This window comes from Oratosquilla oratoria, chromosome 29 (assembly GCF_046742065.1).
Source record: "Oratosquilla oratoria isolate Oo_2021 chromosome 29, ASM4674206v1, whole genome shotgun sequence".
Classification (NCBI taxonomy): Eukaryota; Metazoa; Arthropoda; class Malacostraca; order Stomatopoda; family Squillidae; genus Oratosquilla; species Oratosquilla oratoria.
In genome coordinates this window covers 14,606,259-14,627,472 of record NC_134805.1, presented here as the reverse complement: position 1 = coordinate 14,627,472, position 21,214 = coordinate 14,606,259, and the positions used below count along the sequence as shown (strand labels likewise).

Sequence of the window (21,214 nt, the reverse complement as noted above, 5' to 3'; positions counted from 1 at the left end):
GGAGATCGAGTGTCTGGCTGCTCCTCTTCGTCTACGGAATTTCGTTCGGCGTCTCCACAGCCATGATACCGGTCCTCAACTTGCTACTCTGCTCCATCGGCGTCCTCCAGGTGAGAGATTCCCGGCCGCGAGAGCGATGCCTTTCCCGGCTACCAGCGTCCGTTGGCCCAAGAAGATTCTGGAAGAAAAAAAAAAAAAAAATAAAAATAAAAAAAAAAAAAAAAAAAAATTATATTATATATACATATATATATATATATATATATATATATATATATATATATATATATATATATATATATATATATATATATATATATATATATATAGTCTCCTGGCTTAGATGGTCATGCATCTATGGTTCCAACCTGGGCCATATCTAGACTACTTCAGAAGTTTGCACACATATACGGAATATCGGGTCTCCATATCGTTTAAATATCTAGGCTTCATTTTTCCTGTGACCTCCCTGTGTGCGTGTGTGTGTGTGTGTGTGTGTGTGTGTGTGTGTGTGTGTGTGTGTGTGTGTGTGTGTGTGTGTGTGTGTGTGTGTTTGTGTGTGTGTGTGTATGTGTGTGTTTCCCTGATTGTATTTCCCTAATTGTAGTATACAGGAAGGAAGCAACGTTCGTGGGGTCCCGTTTCTTACTCTCCAGTTAATCATAAGGGTCCAACTTGGTCCTTACCTTCTTATTCTCTAATTATTATGATTAGATTTAAACATTGTTACGACCTGTGCTATATAGAATTTTAAGTTATTTCAAGCCTTTTTGCACCTGTATGGGGAGCTCTGTGTGTGTGTGTGTGCGTGTCTATATGTATGTATGTCTGTGTGTATATGCGTGTGTATGCGTGTGTGTGTGTATGCGTGTGCGTATGTGTATGTATATATGTGTACATGTGTCTATATGTGTACATGTGTGTGTGTGTTTGTATGTGTGTGCGTGTGTATGTGTATGTATATATGTGTGTATCTATATGTGTCTATGTGTGTGTGTGTGTGTGTGTGTATGTGAGGCTTCTCAAGCTACACCAGCTGAAGAAAATTCTTCTCCCCCCCCCCCAAACACAGACGGAGGCCATGTTCCTGGGCCAGCTATCGATCCTGATCCTGGCCGTCGTCACCGTGGGGGTGGGCCACCTGACGGACCACCTGTATGGCCACATCAAACTGACCATCTTCATCATGCTCCTCACAGCCTCCGGAGCCTACTTCTGGTTCTACCTGATCAGCGCCCAAGCCATCTCGGTGGAACTCGGTACGTGGAACTGTGCCTTCTTGCATTGCCCTCGACCCAAGAAGCTGTGTGGCGGAGGACGTGGGTGACCCTAAGTCGATGTGGTGATGGGACGGAAGGGGACTTCAATGGGTGTTAATGGCATAAATTGAGTGTGTACTTTGACACGGCTATCCATCTCATAAGAAGCCAATGGTCTTTGGGATATATTACAAACTATTGTAAGATGAGACTTCTAGATTTAGACAGGGAAAATGACGTAGATGACAGGCAACAGCTGTCGACCTTCTGTCCCACAGTATAGTACTACTTTGTGCAGGCAATGACTATTAGCGTAAAAAACATCCCTTTCCAATAAAAATAGATAATCAGTAAAATACAACTGACCAGTCACAGACCACTTAGAAAACACTAGAAAAAATAATATTCTTAGTTTTCTTTGAATGGTATTCAAATTCATTAAATGATTGAAATATTCCTGGTGGCTTATTTATGAATAATTCTTGATATTTCATCTATGACTGTCAAACCTGATCTATTCTAACCTAACTTAAACCTACCTCACCCTAACCTAGTCCAAATTAGCCAACGATCATGCAAATCCTCTTTCTACACAGTGTGCTTTCGTGCCTTTTGTCTTTATGAAAAACTTGAGCTTCAAGTCCCCTGCAGGCCCCCCCAGGCTACGCTTTGGGGCACGGAACAGCCTTTACGCATATCGTGACTTCCAAAACGAAAGTGACTTGATTTGGTTTAACGTCGCGAACTCTCTCCTATCAGGAGGCTAGTGCAGTGTCCCTTACAAAGAACTTCGCTGCGTGGAATTTAACGAATCATCCCCTTGGTCCAACTCGCTGGCGTAAGTCGAGTAATTCACGGGAGGGAAACAGAGATAGTTTGAGAGACCGACAGAGCCCTTACGTGCGTAAATGCCGCCCCAGGGCCAAATGCCACCCCGGGGCAAAGTTCTCAGTGAACCTACCCCTGTCACAAGCTCTTACAAAACCCTGGGTGTGACATTTCACTCCCAATAAAAAAAAAAAAAAAAAAAAAAATCAACCCCCTCCCCCATCATCAGAAAGCATAAGGGGGGGGGAAATATTTCATATTCTATTGATTCTAACGCAAAATTAGTATATTACGGTAAAATATTCAGGGCTCCTTTGACCCTTTTTTTGTATCAAAATTATTTTGTCATCCTTGTGGGGCGGGATGTCCAGACTATAATTGCTCCCCCTTAAATGTGACCCCCCCCCCCCTTGTGAGGGCCCTGGAGATCGGTTCTCCGCGCTGTGCAACACGGAGAAGTTCCATGGCATTGGAGACCTTCCAGAGGGGGATAGAAGGAGACAGAAGCTTTGACGGAAGGCTGAGGAACGAAGGGTGAGAATGAGAGGTGGTGGTAGGGGGGTGGGGTGGTATCGCTGTTGCCAGAGAGAAAAAGATAAATGGAGGAAGAGAGAAAAAGATAGTGAGAAGAGAAAGAGAATGAAAAATAGACAAGAGAAAATGGAAGAGAAACGGAGAGGCGTAGGGGAAGAGAAAGGTAAAAAGAGGAAAAGAAAAAGAAAAAAGAGGAGAAAGAGAGGGACAACGAGGAAGCGAGGAATAGAGGTGGGAACAAGTAAAGGGAGTGATGGAAACAATGCTGACAGTAGATTAGTGGATGACACAACAGAGGCGAAGCACATGATCTGGAACTCAACGTGAACTTAAGGCAGCAAACGGAATCAACGTCATGACTGCGCGGTAATTAAATGTGTGTGTATATGTGTATGTATGTGTGTGCGCGTGAATGCATGTGTATGTGTCTGTGCGTGTGTGAATGCATATGAATGTGTATTTACCTAGTTTTATTTTACGGGAAGAGAGCTATGCTCGTAGTGACCCGCTTTTGTATCTTTCAGCATCCAGTTTGATCTTAAATTCTTGTATAGTTTTTGTAATCACCGATTCTTCATTCAGTTTCAGTGTGTGTGTGTGTGTGTGTGTGTGTGTGTGTGTGTGTGTGCGTGCGTGCGTGTATCTTTATGTGTGTATGTGTGCGCATGTGCATGTGTGTGTGTGCGCGTGTGTATATATGTATTTACCTATTTGTAGTGTACGGGTTTGGAGAAATGCTCATGTGTCCCGTCTCTTTTCGTTTGTCAAACCTTGCCTTCCTCATCTTATTCCACAAATCTACTCTTCTTGTGTGTGTGTGTGTGTGTGTGTGTGTGTGTGTGTGTGTGTGTGTGTGTGTGTGTGTGTGTGTGTGTGTGTGTGTGTGTGTGTGTGTGTGTGTGTGTGTGAGTGTGTGTGTGTGCGTGCGAGCGCGTCCATTCCAAGTACTCCCTAACTCCCATACACTCCTCTCCACTGCAGGGCAAGTGTACTCCTCAGTGATCATCGGCTTCTCGCTCACGCACTCCACCAATCCGCTTTTCTACGAACTGGCCGCCGAACTCGCCTTCCCGTGTCCCGAAGTCGTCGTCGGAGGTCTCTTGGGCACCGTCAGGAACCTCGTCTGCATCGTCATCCTCATGTTCTTCTTCGTCCCAGACATAGGTGAGACAGTCCATCTCGGGAACGAGAAGGAAGTGGGTTAGAATCAGAGAGAGAGAGAGAAAGGATAGTTGAAGTAGAAAAGAAAATAATCTTCAAGAAGATGGTTCTCCACAAATGAGAGAATTTCGTGTGCCCCAGGGCCGTAGGGGTGTCATGAAAATTTGTATAGAACAGACTGCATACAATGTATGCAGTCAACCCCCCCCCTTCATAAGGGGCCACATACACAACGTTTACTTACCCATACAAATACCAACGCACTTCATACACGTATACACACCAGCCACATAAACGATTGAGTTTAAGCTACATATATTTTTTTCTTCTCTTTTTATTTTCTTCTTCTTCTTCCAGGGTACATGTGGTTCACCCTCGTTCTCATGGGTTCTACCAGCCTCTCCCTCGTGCCCTTCGCATATGTCAAGGAGGACTACCGCAGGTCCATTTTGGACAGAGTTTCTCCCGTTCCCTGAAGATCGAAAGCAATGGTGGGCACGTTGATATGTGCCTCACCAAAGGATCTATAGTAATATCAAGCAATTCCTCTGTGTGTGTGTGTGTGTGTGTGTGTGTGTGTGTGTGTGTGTGTGTGTGTGTGTGTGTGTGTGTGTGTGTGTGTGTGTGTGTGTGTGTGTGTGTGTGTGTGTGTGTGTGTGTGTGTGTGTGTGTGTGCGCGCGCGCGCGTGCCTAGTCGAACTACAGCAGCGCGTCAGCTTCGGAAAATGTCGATTATGTCAACTCAAAACAATTTGTTTCTCTACTCTTTAGTGATGTGGGTCATTTCCATCAAAATTGCAAATTCGCATCAGCTTGTGTCTGAACACGCATATGTGTATGTGTGTGCGTGTGTAAGCATGCACGGGCATTATGTGCGTACACTCACGTATACATTATTTTGCATTCAGGAAGTAACTGTATGCTTGTAAAACAAGACAAGGATTCTTTTGTATCGAGTCCATAAAAGTTATTTTGACATCCATTTTTCCTCTCCCACGTGAATGCACACATTAAAAAAAATCAGGACTCCAACTCTGATTCGAATTACGCAACGCTAACGCCAAGTTTACTCATACTCAAACGTCATCCATGAAGTCCAATTGCTCCATATCAATTAGAAATTGATCTTGAGGCAGATGGTAAAAAAAAAAAAAAAAAAAAAAGATAAAATAAAATTATATATATATATAGATATATATATATATATACATATATATATATATGTATGTATATATATATGTATATATATATATATGTATATATATATATATATATATATATATACATATATGGTTAAAGACCAGCGCAAATTCAGTATCAACTAACTTCTTAGTAGTTTTCTCTATCTTCCGAATAGACTTCTTGTAATCAGAAGGGAGGTCAAAAACGAGGCTGCCGAGATCCATATTGTATTGTTAAGAAAATACTATACAATAATACATAATGCGAGCTTTCGGTTGATGCTTTCAACCATCTTCAGGCGAGAAAAGAATCTAATACATAAAAGGAGGCTAACAATTTAAGTACAGAAATTTGGTGTATACATGGTACTGGGAGAGGTCACAGTTGCTACCTAGGTTGGCGCACAATGGAGCTACGTGGGGTGGGTCTGTTGTTGATTGGTGAGATTATGTCCGGTGGGATTATGTCGGCTGCGCTGGGAGGATGTCCGCTGGAACTCCGTAGGGTGGGTCTGTTGTTGATTGGCGAGATTATGTCCGGTGGGATTATGTTCGGTGGGATTATGTCGGCTGCGCTGGGAGGATGTCTGCTGGAACTCCGTAGGGAGGATCTGTTGCTTCTGGGAGTTGCGATGCTCGGATGTCTTTGAACAGTCGAGTTCTTATGCAATAGGAGGGCACCGAGTGTGTCGGTCTGTGCATTGATGAGTGAAGTCTGTTGTGAAATGTATACTTTCTCAAAAATGTGTAGTTTTCTGTGATTGCTGCAGTGTTTCCTTATCTATGACTGTGTTAGAATATCCGTCATAGATAAGGAAACAAGAATATTCATGACGCGCATTTTTACACAACAAGAACAAAACCAACCTCCCACCAAACATATAGTCTATTACAAAAACCAAATGATACCTGCTTACAAAACGGACGAACGCGTCATCAAAGAAATAATCACACGAAACACTACTTGCACCAACCCTAAAGACAAATTAGACATTATCTATTACAAAAAACCCAAGGTCTCCAACCTCCTTATGACGAACAATTTATCTAAGAACCACAGTCCCCTCAAGCAAACCAATGTGATATACAAATTTTCCTGTCCCGAAGAAGGTTGCAAACTTCTAAATAATGTGTCTTACATTGGTGTCACTAAGACTTCGTTGAGCAGGAGACTTACAATGCATGCTCGTGAGGGCAGCATACAAAAACACATGAAACAAACTCACAACAAAACCCTCACAAGGCCACATTTGGTGGATAACACGAAAATACTTAGACACTGCAGTAATCACAGAAAACTACACATTTTTGAGAAAGTATACATTTCACAACAGACTCCACTCATCAATGCACAGACCGACACACTCGGTGCCCTCCTATTGCATAAGAACTCGACTGTTCAAAGACATCCTCCGAGCATCGCAACTCCCAGAAGCAACAGATCCTCCCTACGGAGTTCCAGCAGACATCCTCCCAGCGCAGCCGACATAATCCCACCGAACATAATCCCACCGGACATAATCTCACCAATCAACAACAGACCCACCCTACGGAGTTCCAGCGGACATCCTCCCAGCGCAGCCGACATAATCCCACCGGACATAATCTCACCAATCAACAACAGACCCACCCCACGTAGCTCCATTGTGCGCCAACCTAGGTAGTAACTGTGACCTCTCCCAGTACCATGTATACACCAAATTTCTGTACTTAAATTGTTAGCCTCCTTTTATGTATTAGATTCTTTTCTCGCCTGAAGATGGTTGAAAGCATCAACCGAAAGCTCACATTATGTATTATTGTATAGTATTTTCTTAACAATACAATATGGATCTCGGCAGCCTCGTTTTTGACCTCCCTTCTGATTACAAGAAGTCTATTCGGAAGATAGAGAAAACTACTAAGAAGTTAGTTGATACTGAATTTGCGCTGGTCTTTAACCAAACATGTTTAAAAGAGAACTTACTGCCTATTTATTCTAATATATATATATATATATATATATATATATATACATATATATATATATATATATATATATATATATATATATCTAAACAAGAACCCACTGTGTTGGATGGGAGGAAATGAAATAGATGATATCCATATATTTCGATCACGGACTGTAATCCTCTTCAGTGGAATACTGAAGAGCATCACAGTCCGTGATCGAAATATATGGATATCATCTATTTCATTTCTTCTTATCCAGCACAGTGGGTTCTTGTTGAATTTTGCGAATGTGTTACATTACTTTGTAGTTATACACATATATATATGTATATATATATATATATATATATATATATATATATATATATGTATTTGTCAACACTGAATGGGTCCCAGTGATTAGAGATAGATTTTAACAACCACAATGCACTTTAATTCTAAGCCATCAAAGGCCGACAGAAATTGAAATACGGTACTGCCAAGGACTCGAACCCCAGCATCCTCATGACAAGTGCGGTAGTGACTTACCAACTAGGCTATCAAGAGAGATATAAGTTGAGCGCAATTTTTCTTATATATTTGTATGCTCGAGTTACACATACATGAAATTTTGCGTTCAACCCATCTCCACTATGATAGTACAATTGGAAGATACATTTTAACAACCACAATACACTATAATTCTAAGCCATCAAAGGCTGACATGCAGAAATTGAAATGCGGTACTACCAAGGACTCGAACCCCAGCATCCTCATAGCCTAGTTGGTAAGTCATTACCGCACTTGTCATGAGGATGCTGGGGTTCGAGTCCTTGGCAGTACCGCATTTCAATTTCTGCATGTCGGCCTTTGATGGCTTAGAATTAAAGTGCATTGTGGTTAAAATGTATATATATATATATATATATACCAATAGCTTTTCTCCCCTTATAAACGAGGTAGCCAACTCAAAGGCACCCATCTACTCCCATCCACCACCCTCCCCCTCTCATCTTAGATCCTCATGGATGACAGGTCATCCCTGTATCCCACCCACTGCCCTGGGTCAGAAGTAATGCAGCAAGACACAGCAAGGCCACTTTACTTAATCAGCAACCCCCTTTCTGTCCCCTCAGGCAGAAAAAGAGATGGGGAGAAATCCCTTCGGGGGGCTGCGTCAAAATATCATTCACACATAAGCACCCACTATCCTCCCTTGCTTTCATAACAGTATCATCTATACAGTCACTCTCCACTCATCCCTATCTCCTGCCTTCTCCCTTCCTTGCTCAACAGACATTCCTCTCTTGCTCAGTGCCCCCTTCACCCCATCCATCCATCTCATCCTCGGTCATCCCCTCAAATTCACTCCCTCTACCTTCCACACATCTTTCTTCACTCATTCTTTCCATGTGCCCAAACTATCTCAATACCCTTTCATCAGTCCTATTTGACATCTTTTTCATTCCTGCTCTCCTCCTCACCTTGTTTCTCACCTTATCCAACCTTGTTACCTCTATCATCCTTCTCAGACATTTCATTTCAAACACATTCAAACTTTTCCTCTCTGCTTCTCTTAAAATCCAAGTCTCTGCCCCATATATTCTCCTTTTTGCATCCATTCCCAGATGCCCATTACTCATGACACTTTTGAATCTTCCAGTTCACTTACGGTACTTGCTTCTCTCAATCTAGCTCTACCTCCACTCTTCCCTTTCCTGACACATGAGGTTCCCAAATACATAAAGCTATCCCTTTTTTCCAGCATCTCTTTTTTAAGACTTCCAAACTTCTGCCATCCTCTACCCTTGTACATCTCATCACCTTACTTTTACCAACATTTACCTTCATTTTTATCCTATCGCATCACTTCCCAATCTCCATCATGAACTCCCTAAATCCCCTCTGACCCTGCCACAAGCAGTGTCATCAGCAAACAACAACTGGCTCACCTCACACTTTTCTCCATTTTCTTTAACCATCTCCAGTCCCATGCTTCTTTTAGACAAACATTAAACAACCTCACCAGCCAGTCCACCATCACTGTACCTCCCAGTTTTAGACACTCAACATGACACCCTTCTAACCCAGGTGCCTTGCCTGCTTCCATCATTTTGATAACTGCATTCACCTCATCTTTTCTTATTTTCCTCATTCATCACTGTCATTTTCTTTACACTTCCCACTGCAACTACCTTTCCCTCACTATCCTCCTTCTCATTTAGGAACTCCCTAAAATACTCTGCCCATCTTCCTCTTACTGCTGTCTTCTCTCCATCTGCACTTCATCCTTTCTTCTCTACTTGATTCACCTCTTCCTCTCTTAATTCCATTCCAAACCATTATTACTTTCAAAATTTTCTGTCATACTCTTACCCCCATTATCTTCTCCTTTAATGCTTTACCTCTTTTCTTTATACCTCCCATATGATTCTATTGTACTATTTTGCAACCAATCTGTGAACACTAAAGGGTAAAAATCATTGCACACGAGTATAAGCCACAGCCAACTTTGCATCAGACATAAGAATAAAGGTAAGAGACTGAATACAAATTGTTCTGCGTCCTGAAACCAGTTTCAGTAAGAAAGAGGATACAGTTTGGAGAAGAACTGGTGTTCCAGATAGAAATTTAGAATGAAGTCTGCAAATTACTTAAATTAACAGCATTAAATTTAGCAGGTGATCAAGCCATTGAAGCCAAAGTCTTCCTACAGCCTGGACTCAATATGTACTCTCTACCAATGACACCCTTTAAGAGACAATTTCAGAAACACTACCAGATCTTCCACAATCACATGACCTCTACCTACTACCAAAGGACTTGCTGCCAACAGCCTCTCTAGGGGAGGATGCTATCACAACCACCACTGACTGATAACCTCAAATTTACACACCTTGTTTTCTGAACATCAAACCAACAAACTTTCGCCTTTAAACATGCGGCTACACAGGAATCTGGTGCCACACCTGTGACTGGGCAGGCCTTTTCAGGAGTGCTGTTGCCGCCCTGAATGAGACAATATGGTTTAATATCACAAACTCTCTCCTAATAAGAGGCTAGGGCATTGCCCCTTTCAGAGGACTTTGTAGTGTGGATTTTAATAAAGCATACCCTTGGTTCAACTTCACTGGTAGCAGGATTCAATCCATCATCCCCTTGACCTTTGTCGCTAGTAACAACGCCCTAACCTGCTTGCCCAGTGAACCCTGAGTGGGGAAAGCCTTTAACTCTTACCTATACTTCCACATACTTGTCTCAATGAATACCTGACCTTCTGACTTCAAATGGTCTATAAAACCAGACCTTCCTCATAGCAACTACTTCCCATTTTTTACACTCCTCACATGTCCTCCTTCACTTTTGTGAAGGAGGACAAGGGTAAGGTGCAGGGATGACCCGTCATCCAGGAGGTGCTCAGATGAGAGGGAGGGTGGGAGGGGTGTGGAGTGTATTAGGGATGAAATGGGTGGGAGTGTTTTTATGCCTTTCCCTTTTTGGCTACCTCCCTTGAAAGGGGGAAAAAAGCCTTGGTATATGTATGTACATATCCTCCAATCAAGGAACCCCAGAAGTCCCCCTCCCATGCAAACTGGACCCTACTCACCATAGTCAAACTTTTGTTCTTTGACTCGAGCCCTGCAGCCCCAACACGGCTGCCAACAGTCCTTAAACCCTCCTAGACTTCTATGAATAAAATTTGGAGTTGCTTAAAAACATCCTACCTTTGCATGGGTAACCTTAAATTACTTACACACTCAGGTTGAGAAGCCAACTGACAAACCCTTTGAATTTCAACCAAATCTTGATAAACACAACCTACCAAAAGGCTTTTTACCCCCTTTATATACTTATTTATACATTTTTGTCAAGTCCAAGGACACATCTAATTTGCATCCAAATACTCATTCATTGTCCCCCACCTTCATGGATGAAAGATCATCCACGTCACTAGTCAAAGGCAATGCAGAAAGTCATTACTTCCATAGCAGGGCTTTACAGCCACATCTGGTTTATTCCCGTCACTTCATTATATGGTGACCCTCCTCCTCCTCCTCTTTCAGTTGATTGACAGAACAGACAGGAACATTGCTTTGGGCTGCATCATTTCTTCATCTTTTTACAACCATTCTCCATTCACTCCAATCTTTTGCACTTTCCCTTCTTTGCTTGACAGCTTTTTGCATCCAACATCCAGCCACCTCTACCTTCTATACACTTTTGTTAACCCCCTACCTCCCCAAAGGAGAAAAAAAAGAAAGAAAAAAGTTTACATTTCAATATCCACATCACCTTCAAGCATTTGTGCAATAACCCCACCCTCAAATTAGTCATTTATCGCATCACACATAATTCAAGCAGACTAACAGCTATTAAGCTAATCTTATTTTGTGATCATCACCTGCCATAACCAGTATATTTTTTCAACTATGATTAAGTTTATTCAACTTAATCCTTTCAGGAATAGATATTTATTACCACCTGTTATCTAACAACTGAAGCTGCACAAAACAATGAAGGAACAAAGATGTTCCAGTGCACTGGTGTAAAGGTTAGCATTGTGTTGCAGACTGCCACACAGCAACACCGAGTTTGTACCAAGCCCAGTATGAAAGCTTTCACTATCATTGTCATTAGTGTTCCCCTTGAACAAGGGGATGGACGTGTTGTATGTGTAAGGTCCCATCATTACCCATAGTTCAAACTACGAGTTCTAATCCAAGAAGGTAACAGATGTTGACCACAAGTCCAACATTTGACCCATGACCATGGTGAATCTCTTATTATTCTCTAAAATCTATTTTCATTGTTCTCCACACAAGGAACACCTGCAGAAAGGAGTGCTTTATTCTAAAAAAAGAAAAAGAAAGAAAAAAATTGGTACACTTTCTAACATTACCATTATAATAGTCAATTCATATGCTTTATTCTGGCCTTTGAAAGACTTTTTTTATTCAGTAAAAAGATACATCCTTCATGTAAAACCTTCCGCTGTGACAGTAAACTTTTTTGTTCTATTTGTCACTTGGGAATTCCATTTAAAGAAAACCTCCCTTCTCACAAGCTTGTACATGCTTTCTGATAAATACTGGATTCTATGTTATGCCATGGTGGGTTTTCCTACACCTCTTTTCCAACATCTGAACCAACAATGCGAGGACAAATACTCCTCTCAAGGACACTAAGGCACGGATGCACCACAGAGCCATGCTCCCAGAGCAGAACGAGGAAACCAACTGATCTCCAAGCACATCCAATGCAAAGGTAACGGAATTCATATACAAGTCAGCATGATCACATGCTCATCAGATCTTACCACTCAACTGTCCCGAGCAAAAATCAAAAGCCATGTTCTCTTCCACATCCCTTTACTGCTATAGGTGGTATACAGTAGGTAAGCCAATAGACCTCAAGAAGCACATCTGCCTTCAAAACTAAAGTGTCTCTGGGGTCCTCGAGTTCTCTTGCACTCTCCCATCTGCACCTCCTCCTCCTCCATATATAAAACCAGGTTATCATTGCCACTTCAAAGCCCCCTAACATGCTCGCTTACAACCTGATGGGCATTTACAGGTCTTGCTAAAGTTGTTTTAACACAGCCAGTGAATGTTAAATATGATAATATCAATGGAAGCAGATAACCTATTTCACTCATCTTTCTGGCAAGGGGTACCTTTCAGCAACATGTTAAAAATCATCAACACAGTAGAAATCAGCATACACTCTGTCAGTTCACTTTTTCGTAGGATCTCTATTTTCAGTACATGTCGACCAGCATTTTCTAATATGCATATATAAATGGACAAACTCGCAAGTGTTAAGGAAGCCGAGAGCACTTGTCAAATCATGAGCATGAGTTTGATATGTGTGACATGCAAATGCCTTTTACAACGCACCCACTTGCTGCCACAGAATGAATATAAGGCAACATAAGATTGGATTCCTATATCTTTTGCCCTTTCTTAAACATACGGTATATAATTTTGCTAAACAATCTGGAATTCTTTCTTCAATTCAGCCATAAGTTTCCAGTCCGTTTTTGATAAATCGTCCCTAAAATAGTCCTTGCAAGCGTTGATGGCCTCTCTTGAAATTTTACTAACAAGCATATCAGTCTGGTCAAAGTGCCGACCAAAAAGTTTTGGCGTTGATCCAGGTGATGGTTCAATCTTGATACAAACATCCACTCCCTTCTTGGCTAATTCAACAACCTTGTGGTCAAACTCCATTGAGGTTACAATTCCAATCTCAACAAACTGAAAGGTAGAAAAAATAAAATTAACAACAAATTAAACACTTGTATGACTGAATTATCTACAATTTCCTTCACCACTTAAAATGACATTAAATATCTATAACACATAAAATGTATCTGTAAAACGTAGAAAAAAACTTTTCCCTTTTAATCCTACTTCTTACATTTTCTATTCCCTACTCAACAGACATACCAGGAATGTCCCAAGCTTTGTTCACCCCATCCATCACATCAACATCATTCTTGGGTGTCCTTTAGTTCGCTCCAATTACCTTTTTTTTTTTTTTTTTTTCCCGACCTAGATATGGATCAAAAGGTCTTCTGTCGGAATGCTTTGCCTTTGTAATCCTTTGTAACATAAATACCGGGCACCCATTCAGCTTATATTAGCGGCATCACTTACCTCTTTGCTGGGAACACATAAAGGAGTTCCAGTCCTTAAAAGCCCTGCATCCACAGTTACACCTAGAACTATGGGATCTCGTTTGTTGAAAATGGCCTGTAAAGCAAAGAGAATTCATGAAAGAAATGTTTATAACAACAAGTGATAGATGTATGCAATTATTCAGCAATAAGTTGATGCTTTATTAATCTTGTTAGGGCTCATACTAAATGCTTTCCTTCCAGACTATGCATTTATGTCTTGAATTAAATTATTCAACAACCCCTTCAGCCCAGTACAACTGGTTCAGCTCCCATCTCCCTCTATTCCCACTTACTACTTCCAAATGCCTACCTAAGACCCTTGCATCTACCTCCGTCACCCTCTCCATCCATACACACTTTGAACAACCAACGTAACATTATGAAACCATTGCACATAAAAAATTATGGTGGGAAATGCTAATTTTGTAGTTACCGTGGGGATGATTTTAAGCCTAGATGGGAAAACAGCAACATGTCTGAACTCATCCTGTTTCTTCTTTTTGTAATCATTTATGTATTCCACATAACGATCCCCAAGATGATAGATGGTGAGCTCAGAGAAGATCCTTACACCTTCCTGCAAGGACAATTTTTTTTTTTTTTTTAATAAGAAGATGCACCATTAGCAAAGGCAATGTATATACTAATGCCACATACCAGTTCAGAACTTGGAATCAAACACATATTCACATTATTCAAACCCACCTTATCTGCTAGTTCCTGTGCATCTCGTTCTACTTTCACATCAAATGCGAGAATCACAGCATACATAGGATCGTGCTCCAACATCGCTGCTGCCTTCATGACATCTCGCTTGACCACAGGACCTACACGAATACCCGAATATGGGATGTCTTTTGACTTGAAGAATTCTAGTAGAGCTTCTAAGGCACCTAAAGTTGATGCCTGGACATAGACACCTCTTTCTTTTACCTTCAAAGTGATAAAAATTGTGTGGTTAGTGGATCCAAGACAAACAACTATAAGATATAAAATCACACACAAATAAAAACAACACAATCTCATTCCTGACTGACTTAGGGTCTACACAGGTCATACTACTTCATGAACAATTTCCACAAATTTTTTGGTCAACTGACAGTTCTTCACTCATAGGAAACGAAAACACCAATAATAATGACAGAGTTATCAGAAATACTATACTGCATTATTGTTAATTAGCTCATACAAAAGGAACTGACTTACTTTCATTGATCTCATAGCTTTGGAAAATTCTCTATCTACGTCCTCCTTGAGCAATTCTGCTTCATCATCATGATAGGCTACCAATAGGTTCAGACCAGCAATGGCCTTTTCCAAGTCGCGAGCAGCAATTTTGACACCTTGCGCTGCTTTAACTTCCTTAAATTCATCATACTGACCTTTCACACGAATCTCTTTCAAGGGTTTCGGAAGTAATAATGACCTGTAAGGTAATGACTACATGAATACATATTTCATTTAATTTTACATACCAGCCATTGTATTTCAAAATATACACATATATAAGTACCACCTCTCAAGGTGGTGGTGATGACTGATACCATTGTTCTTGTGCATGTCACAGAAGGCAACCAATTTAGATGGAGGGAGCGGACCTGCAATCCCCTATGCTGTATTTTTCTCCTACGAAAAGTCAAGGTATTAGAGGGTCTGGGAAGACTCCAATCAGAACCCTAATAACTGGGTCACCAAATGTGCAAGGGTGTGCTACAAATTAAAGCAAAAGGGGAGGTATCTATAGTGTGTTTGTGAGAGGAAGAAAAGGAAAAAAAAAAAAAAAAATAATAATAATAATAATAATAATAATAATAATAATAATAATAAAAAAAAAAAAAAAAAAAAAAAAAAACAATAAATAAAAATAATAATAAATAGATAAATACAAAATATAAATAAAATAATAAAAATGAGAAATAAAATAAATAAATAAATAAATGGATGTGTTAATTTTGAGTGATACAAATCTGAAAGAAAAAAGGGAGTAGGAGTTGTTGTTGTTGTTCCCTAGACTGTCTGTCCGAGCAGTCCCGTCTCCCCAAGGAATGCCATAGCCGAAACTGGGTTTTCAGACAAATCCTTAATAGAGCGTATGTTGTGTTGTTTGCGTGCATGATTGTGTATAATGCAGTCTTCCATTATGGGTTGTTATGACAAACTTGTGTAACATATGTTCCCTATTTTCTCACAACTATAACAACCTGTATGCAGTTCCTCACCTAATTTGTGTTTGGATGGGTCCTTCAGTACCTGCTAAAACTATAGAATCTCCTTCTCGTAATCTACCATTAACTAAAATAACATCAATCGTAGTACCATGTCCCTGAATAGTTTTGACCTCCAATACTGTGCACTGAAATTTAAAAAATATGAAAATATAAGTGATGTACAATAGAACAATCTTGTAAGTCCTATATACTAAGCTTGTGATGACCTTGAAAGAAATAATAACAAGAAACACCAATTCACATTCAAGACGACATAAATGTACACGCCATAAAGTTATTCATTACTGTATATACAATTGTTGGATGATCACTGGCCAAGCAGTTTAGCATCCCTAACTGGTCATGAGGTTGAATATCTTTTTTTAATGAATAGTCCCACTTTGTGTATCAAATCTATATCCCAATTATGCCATTACAAGAAATTTTATATATTATGTTGTTTGAGAGAATATATATATCTAACATGGGCACCATTATTTCATATTTCAGCTGAAACTACATCTTTAATCTACTACTTCATATTCATCAATTTCTAAATTCTCAAATGACAATACCTGAAGTTCTTCAGAGAACATGAGTCTTTTGCTCAGCCTCTGCTGACACATGAAGCAGATCATTGAGATGAGGTTCCCCATGCCATCACCAGAGATGGCACTTGTTGGCACAAGGGAGACGTATGACTTCGGGTCAGGGTTTTCCCAAAATAGGGCCGCATTCAAACCCTGAACGAACACACAAGTCAATAAAAACCATAGAAAATACATGAAAAAAGTACAGAAGATAAATAAAAATATATATACCTGACAATACAAAATAAAATATATATATTCATCTACTATAAATTGTAGAATAATCTAAATTCATTTATCAATATGTCAATATAAAAAAACTTTAAAGCCACATCTTACATTGACATTCAACGCATGAATAATTTCCTTGGTACGACGTTCAAAATCATTCTTACAGGGTTCATTCTGGATTTTGATGCTCTCCCTAATGTCTTTGCTTGGATGCGAGTCCCATTCAAATACTCTGCATAAAATAAGAAGTTTGGCATTATACTATTTGTTAGTATTCAAATACTCTGCATAAAAAAGAAGTTTGGCATTATACTATTTGTTAGTATATGCTTGGCAGACATTCACCTCAAATTCAACGCAGCTTCACATTGTCAATCCACCTCGTTTTTGGACTTCCCCTTCAAGCTCCCTCCATCCACTTCTATCCACTCCACATCTTTTTTGCCAGTCTTTCCTCACTCATTCTCTCCACATGTCCAAACCATAGCAACACTATTTGAACAACCTATCTCCCACCTCTCTTTCCATCTCAATGCTTCTGCTCACCTCAATATTTTTCACTCTATCCATTCCTGTAACCCCCAACAGACTTCTCATTTAGGTTCTTCCTTTCTACCTCCTTCACAGTTCAAGTCTGCTCCATATAGTACTAATTATCCCCTCTGTTCCCCCCTTAATCCTCTCAAGTGAAACCCTTTGGTACAACTCACCCGTCATACAAAAGAGGCACAAAATTACCAACTACGTTTAACAGACTCATCCCCCTAAAACTACTACAATCACGTTTAACCTCTTTTCTGCTACTAGGGGTAAAAGTCATTAGTTAAGGTGATTAGAGTCCTGCTTGGCAGGTTTGTAACAAGGGCATGCTATATACCAAGGGCATCTTCTCCCTTATAAGGGAGGTAGCCAGCTAGGGCATACTACATTAAATTCCCTACTTCAAAAAGACCTCCGCAAGGAGGCACTATCATAGTTTTTTAAAGTGTTCATGATGTTAAACTGAATAACTGGTGTCAAATGTTGATCAAATGGAAATGGTGGAAATCAAATCAAATCAAAATGGAAATGGAGGTGTACATACATACATATACCTAGGCTTTTTCCCCCTTACAAGGGAAGTAGCCAAAAAGAAAAAGGCATAAAATCATTCCCACCTATTCCATCCCTAAATACACTCCACTCCCCTCCACCCTCCCTCTTATCTTAGCACCTCCTGGATGACGGGCCATCCCTGCACCCTGTCCACTGGAAATGGAGAGTGGTTTGAGGAAAAGGTGGGACTGCAACAAAGATTAACTGTCTCCATGGCTGTTCAATGTGTACAAGGATGGGGTGGTGCGGGAGGTAAAGGCGAGGTATGGGGCAAGGGACTGGAGATGGTTAAAGAAAATTGAGAAAAGTGGGAGGTGAGCCAGTTGTCGTTTGCTGACGACACTGCACTTGTGGCAGGGTCAGAGGAGATTACGGGAGTTAGTGACAGAGTTTGGGAGGGTATGAGATGGGAGAAATTTGAAAGTAAATTTCGGTAAAAGTAAGGTGATGAGATGTACAAGGGGAGAGGATGGCAGTGAGTTGGAATTAAGCCTTAAAGAAGAGAGGCTGGAGGAAGTGGATAGCTTTAGGTATTTGGGGTCACATGTGGTAGGGAATGGAGGAGTGGCAGTGAAAGTAAACTGCAGATTGAGAGAATCAAGTAAATGCCTTGGGGGATTAAAAAGTGTCATGAGAAACAGGCAGGAATGGATACCAAGAGGAGACTATATGAAAGGGTGATTGTGCCAACAGCACTGTACAGGGCAGAGACATGGAACTTAAGAGAGGCAGAGAGGAAAAGTTTGAATGTATTTGAGATGAAATGTCTAAGAAGTATGGTAGGGGTTACAAGGTTGGATGGAGTGAGAAACAAGGAGGTGAGAAGGAGAACTGGTGTGGAAAAGGAGATGGCAGATAGAGCTGATGAAAGAGTATTGAGATGTCTGCTATTTGTTCCCTTTAAAGAAAGAAAGGAAGAAAGGAAGACAGAAAAAAAAAAAGTAAATAGCAAACAAAACCATATCCCACTATTCAAATCTATTCAAACACCTTCACATACCCCAACAGTAAAAACAACACTAACCTGTCAACCTTATTGAGTGCTACTATAAAAGGGGTTTTTCTAGTCTTCAGAAGACTGATAGATTCAAGAGTTTGTGGCTCCAATCCTTGGGTGACATCCACCACCAAAATAGCAATATCACAGAGTGAGGATCCTCTACTTCGTAAATTACTAAAGGATTCGTGGCCAGGTGTGTCAATAATCAACAGACCTGGGAATCGTAGAGAACCGACATCAAACTGAAAATTGGAAAATACAAAACATTTAAATTTTATTCACACATTAAACAAACCAACTACAAGTAAAAGTAATCGTAAGACAAGCAAAACATCTAACCCTTTGAAATTTGTAAGTAATGAATGTGAGCAATAACATACATACATATACCAAAGGACTTGAACCTTTGCCTTAGCGACTGCTTATTATGAAGCAAAGACAATAGCCTTTATGATAAGCAGTTGCTAAGACAAAGGTTCAAGTCCTTGCGGTGCAGCTTATTTCTATATTCACAATGACACACACACACACATATATATGCATGCATGCATGAATGTAAAATACACGATAACTTACATCTTTGACCATCCTGGTCTGATTTTTAATGGCTTCAAATGGAACATTGGTTGCTCCGATCTGTTGTGTGATTCCTCCTACTTCACCCTCCTGTACATTAGTCCGACGCAGCTTGTCCAAAATCTTTGTTTTACCATGATCAACATGACCAAGAACACATACCTATGGACCAACAACAAAATCATATTTACTCAGAATTCTCTGCAGAACAAAATGATGTATAACAACAAAGTGGACCTGCCAATCTAACTTCACATAAAGACGTGTTTCTCAAACCCTCCGTAATGTGGAAAGGGTCCCTTAATATAAAAAGCATTTTCCCCTATATACGGGGGCTGGCTGAATCAATGCGTACACAGCCTACACCCATCAAAAACCCATCTGCTGTCCCCCATTCCTGGCACTGCAATGCTCAGGTCTAAAGCAATGCAGCAAGACACAACATACTTCCCTTCTCCACAATACCTCTATCAACCTTGTCATATGCTTTCTCAACATCCATGAAAACCCAATACACATCTGCCTTTGCCAAATACTTCTCACATACCTGTCATACAGCAAATTCTTGATCTATGTACGTTATTTTCTCTCTTAAATCCACACTGCTTTTCCCTAATTATTTTCTGTTCCCCATCTAATCCCCCTAGTTAATACCCTAAATATTCGTAAATTCTGAACTTTTATCTATTTGTTCATTAATTAACCAGATTACTTATCTATCAATCTACATCAAGCCTCCCTACCTAAAGAGCCAAAGATATGTCATTATGATTTTCCACTGCAATCTATTGTACACGTGAGGTAAGCCATTATAAAACAATAAAAATAGTTTCTGCAATTCTACTTACAACAGGAGCCCTTAAGTTATCTGTTTGTCTGTTCTTCTCATTCTCTTCTTTCCTTTTATCTATTCTCATCCTTGCTCTATTTCTTCTCTTCTCTGCCTCAGTCTGGTGGTCATCTTCATCTTCAGAATCTTCATCCGATTCCTGAAATAGTTTAATTTTAGTCAATATTACTTGTGAGAGGGAAGAAGCCTTTTGATACATACACAGATAAATAGTAAACACTACACTCCATTTAAGGGAAAAAATATTTGACATGGGAGGATGGGAGGTGAGGTAGTATGTGTGAGCAAAATTTGACGCAGCCCAAAGGGATTTCTCCCCGTCCTCTCCTTTTCTGCATGGGGGGATGGAGAGGGGGGTCGCCGATTTAATGAAGCGGCCTTGCTGTGGATGTGCTGTGTCTTGCGACACTGCTTCTGACCCAGGGCAGTGGACAAGGTGCAGGGATGACCCGTCATCCAGGAGGTGCTAAGATAAGAGGGAGGATGGAGGAGTGTGGAGTGTATTTAGGGATAGAATGGGTGGGAATGATTTTATGCCTTTTCCTTTTTGGCTACCTCCCTTGTAAGGGGGAAGAAGCCTTGGTATATGTATATGTATGTATGACTAATGATCACATCATTTCTTCATCTACTGAATGGATAATCAATATTCAGTTATTTACTTAATTAATATTTTCCTCCTCACTGAGTGAAAACCCCGAAATTCTTGACTGCACATTGACGAGATATTTTGGGTTCAGGGTACTGGGTAAGCCACTGGGGTGGGTAAATATAAGGGCATAGTGTTACTGAACAAGAGGAATGTTACCATAACCTAACATGTACACAGTATGGGGTAATCATAGTTTGGAGGATTCCTGTCTGCATGAAAATAAGATGGGTGTTGGTGTTGATTCTCCTAAAATGAGGTGCAGCCTGATCAGTTTGAGAGAAAGCATGGGGAAGTAGGACATTGTTGCAAGGCGTTGTGTAATCAGGGCACACAAGTAAACTAGGAGTAGGGGAGGCATAGCAATAGAGACGCACTTGCCCTATGCAGACGCATTTGACACAAAAAAAACTTCTACCTGCCGATGGTGAATATATAG

General features: G+C 40.4%; 2 protein-coding genes across 2 annotated transcripts in view; one reads left to right on the top strand and one right to left on the bottom strand.

Moving 5' to 3' along the window:
• Positions 1-4,755, top strand: part of LOC143040886 (solute carrier family 49 member 4-like) — a 12,522-nt gene extending 7,767 nt beyond the window's left edge. Inside the window, exons 7-10 of the mRNA XM_076212331.1 lie at positions 2-110; positions 1,073-1,259; positions 3,603-3,785; positions 4,140-4,755. Coding sequence (XP_076068446.1) covers positions 2-110; positions 1,073-1,259; positions 3,603-3,785; positions 4,140-4,258 — 598 coding nt within the window. The 3' untranslated portion in view covers positions 4,259-4,755. The remainder of the gene's footprint in view (position 1; positions 111-1,072; positions 1,260-3,602; positions 3,786-4,139) is intronic.
• Positions 4,756-12,247: 7,492 nt separating this feature from the next.
• Positions 12,248-21,214, bottom strand: part of eIF5B (eukaryotic translation initiation factor 5B) — a 35,755-nt gene continuing 26,788 nt past the window's right edge. The window contains exons 11-21 of the mRNA XM_076211737.1: positions 20,125-20,265; positions 19,277-19,438; positions 18,725-18,942; positions 16,714-16,837; positions 16,360-16,527; positions 15,797-15,930; positions 14,784-15,003; positions 14,283-14,510; positions 14,011-14,154; positions 13,555-13,650; positions 12,248-13,152 (exon numbers count right to left, since the gene is read on the bottom strand). Coding sequence (XP_076067852.1) covers positions 12,883-13,152; positions 13,555-13,650; positions 14,011-14,154; positions 14,283-14,510; positions 14,784-15,003; positions 15,797-15,930; positions 16,360-16,527; positions 16,714-16,837; positions 18,725-18,942; positions 19,277-19,438; positions 20,125-20,265 — 1,905 coding nt within the window. The 3' untranslated portion in view covers positions 12,248-12,882. The remainder of the gene's footprint in view (positions 13,153-13,554; positions 13,651-14,010; positions 14,155-14,282; positions 14,511-14,783; positions 15,004-15,796; positions 15,931-16,359; positions 16,528-16,713; positions 16,838-18,724; positions 18,943-19,276; positions 19,439-20,124; positions 20,266-21,214) is intronic.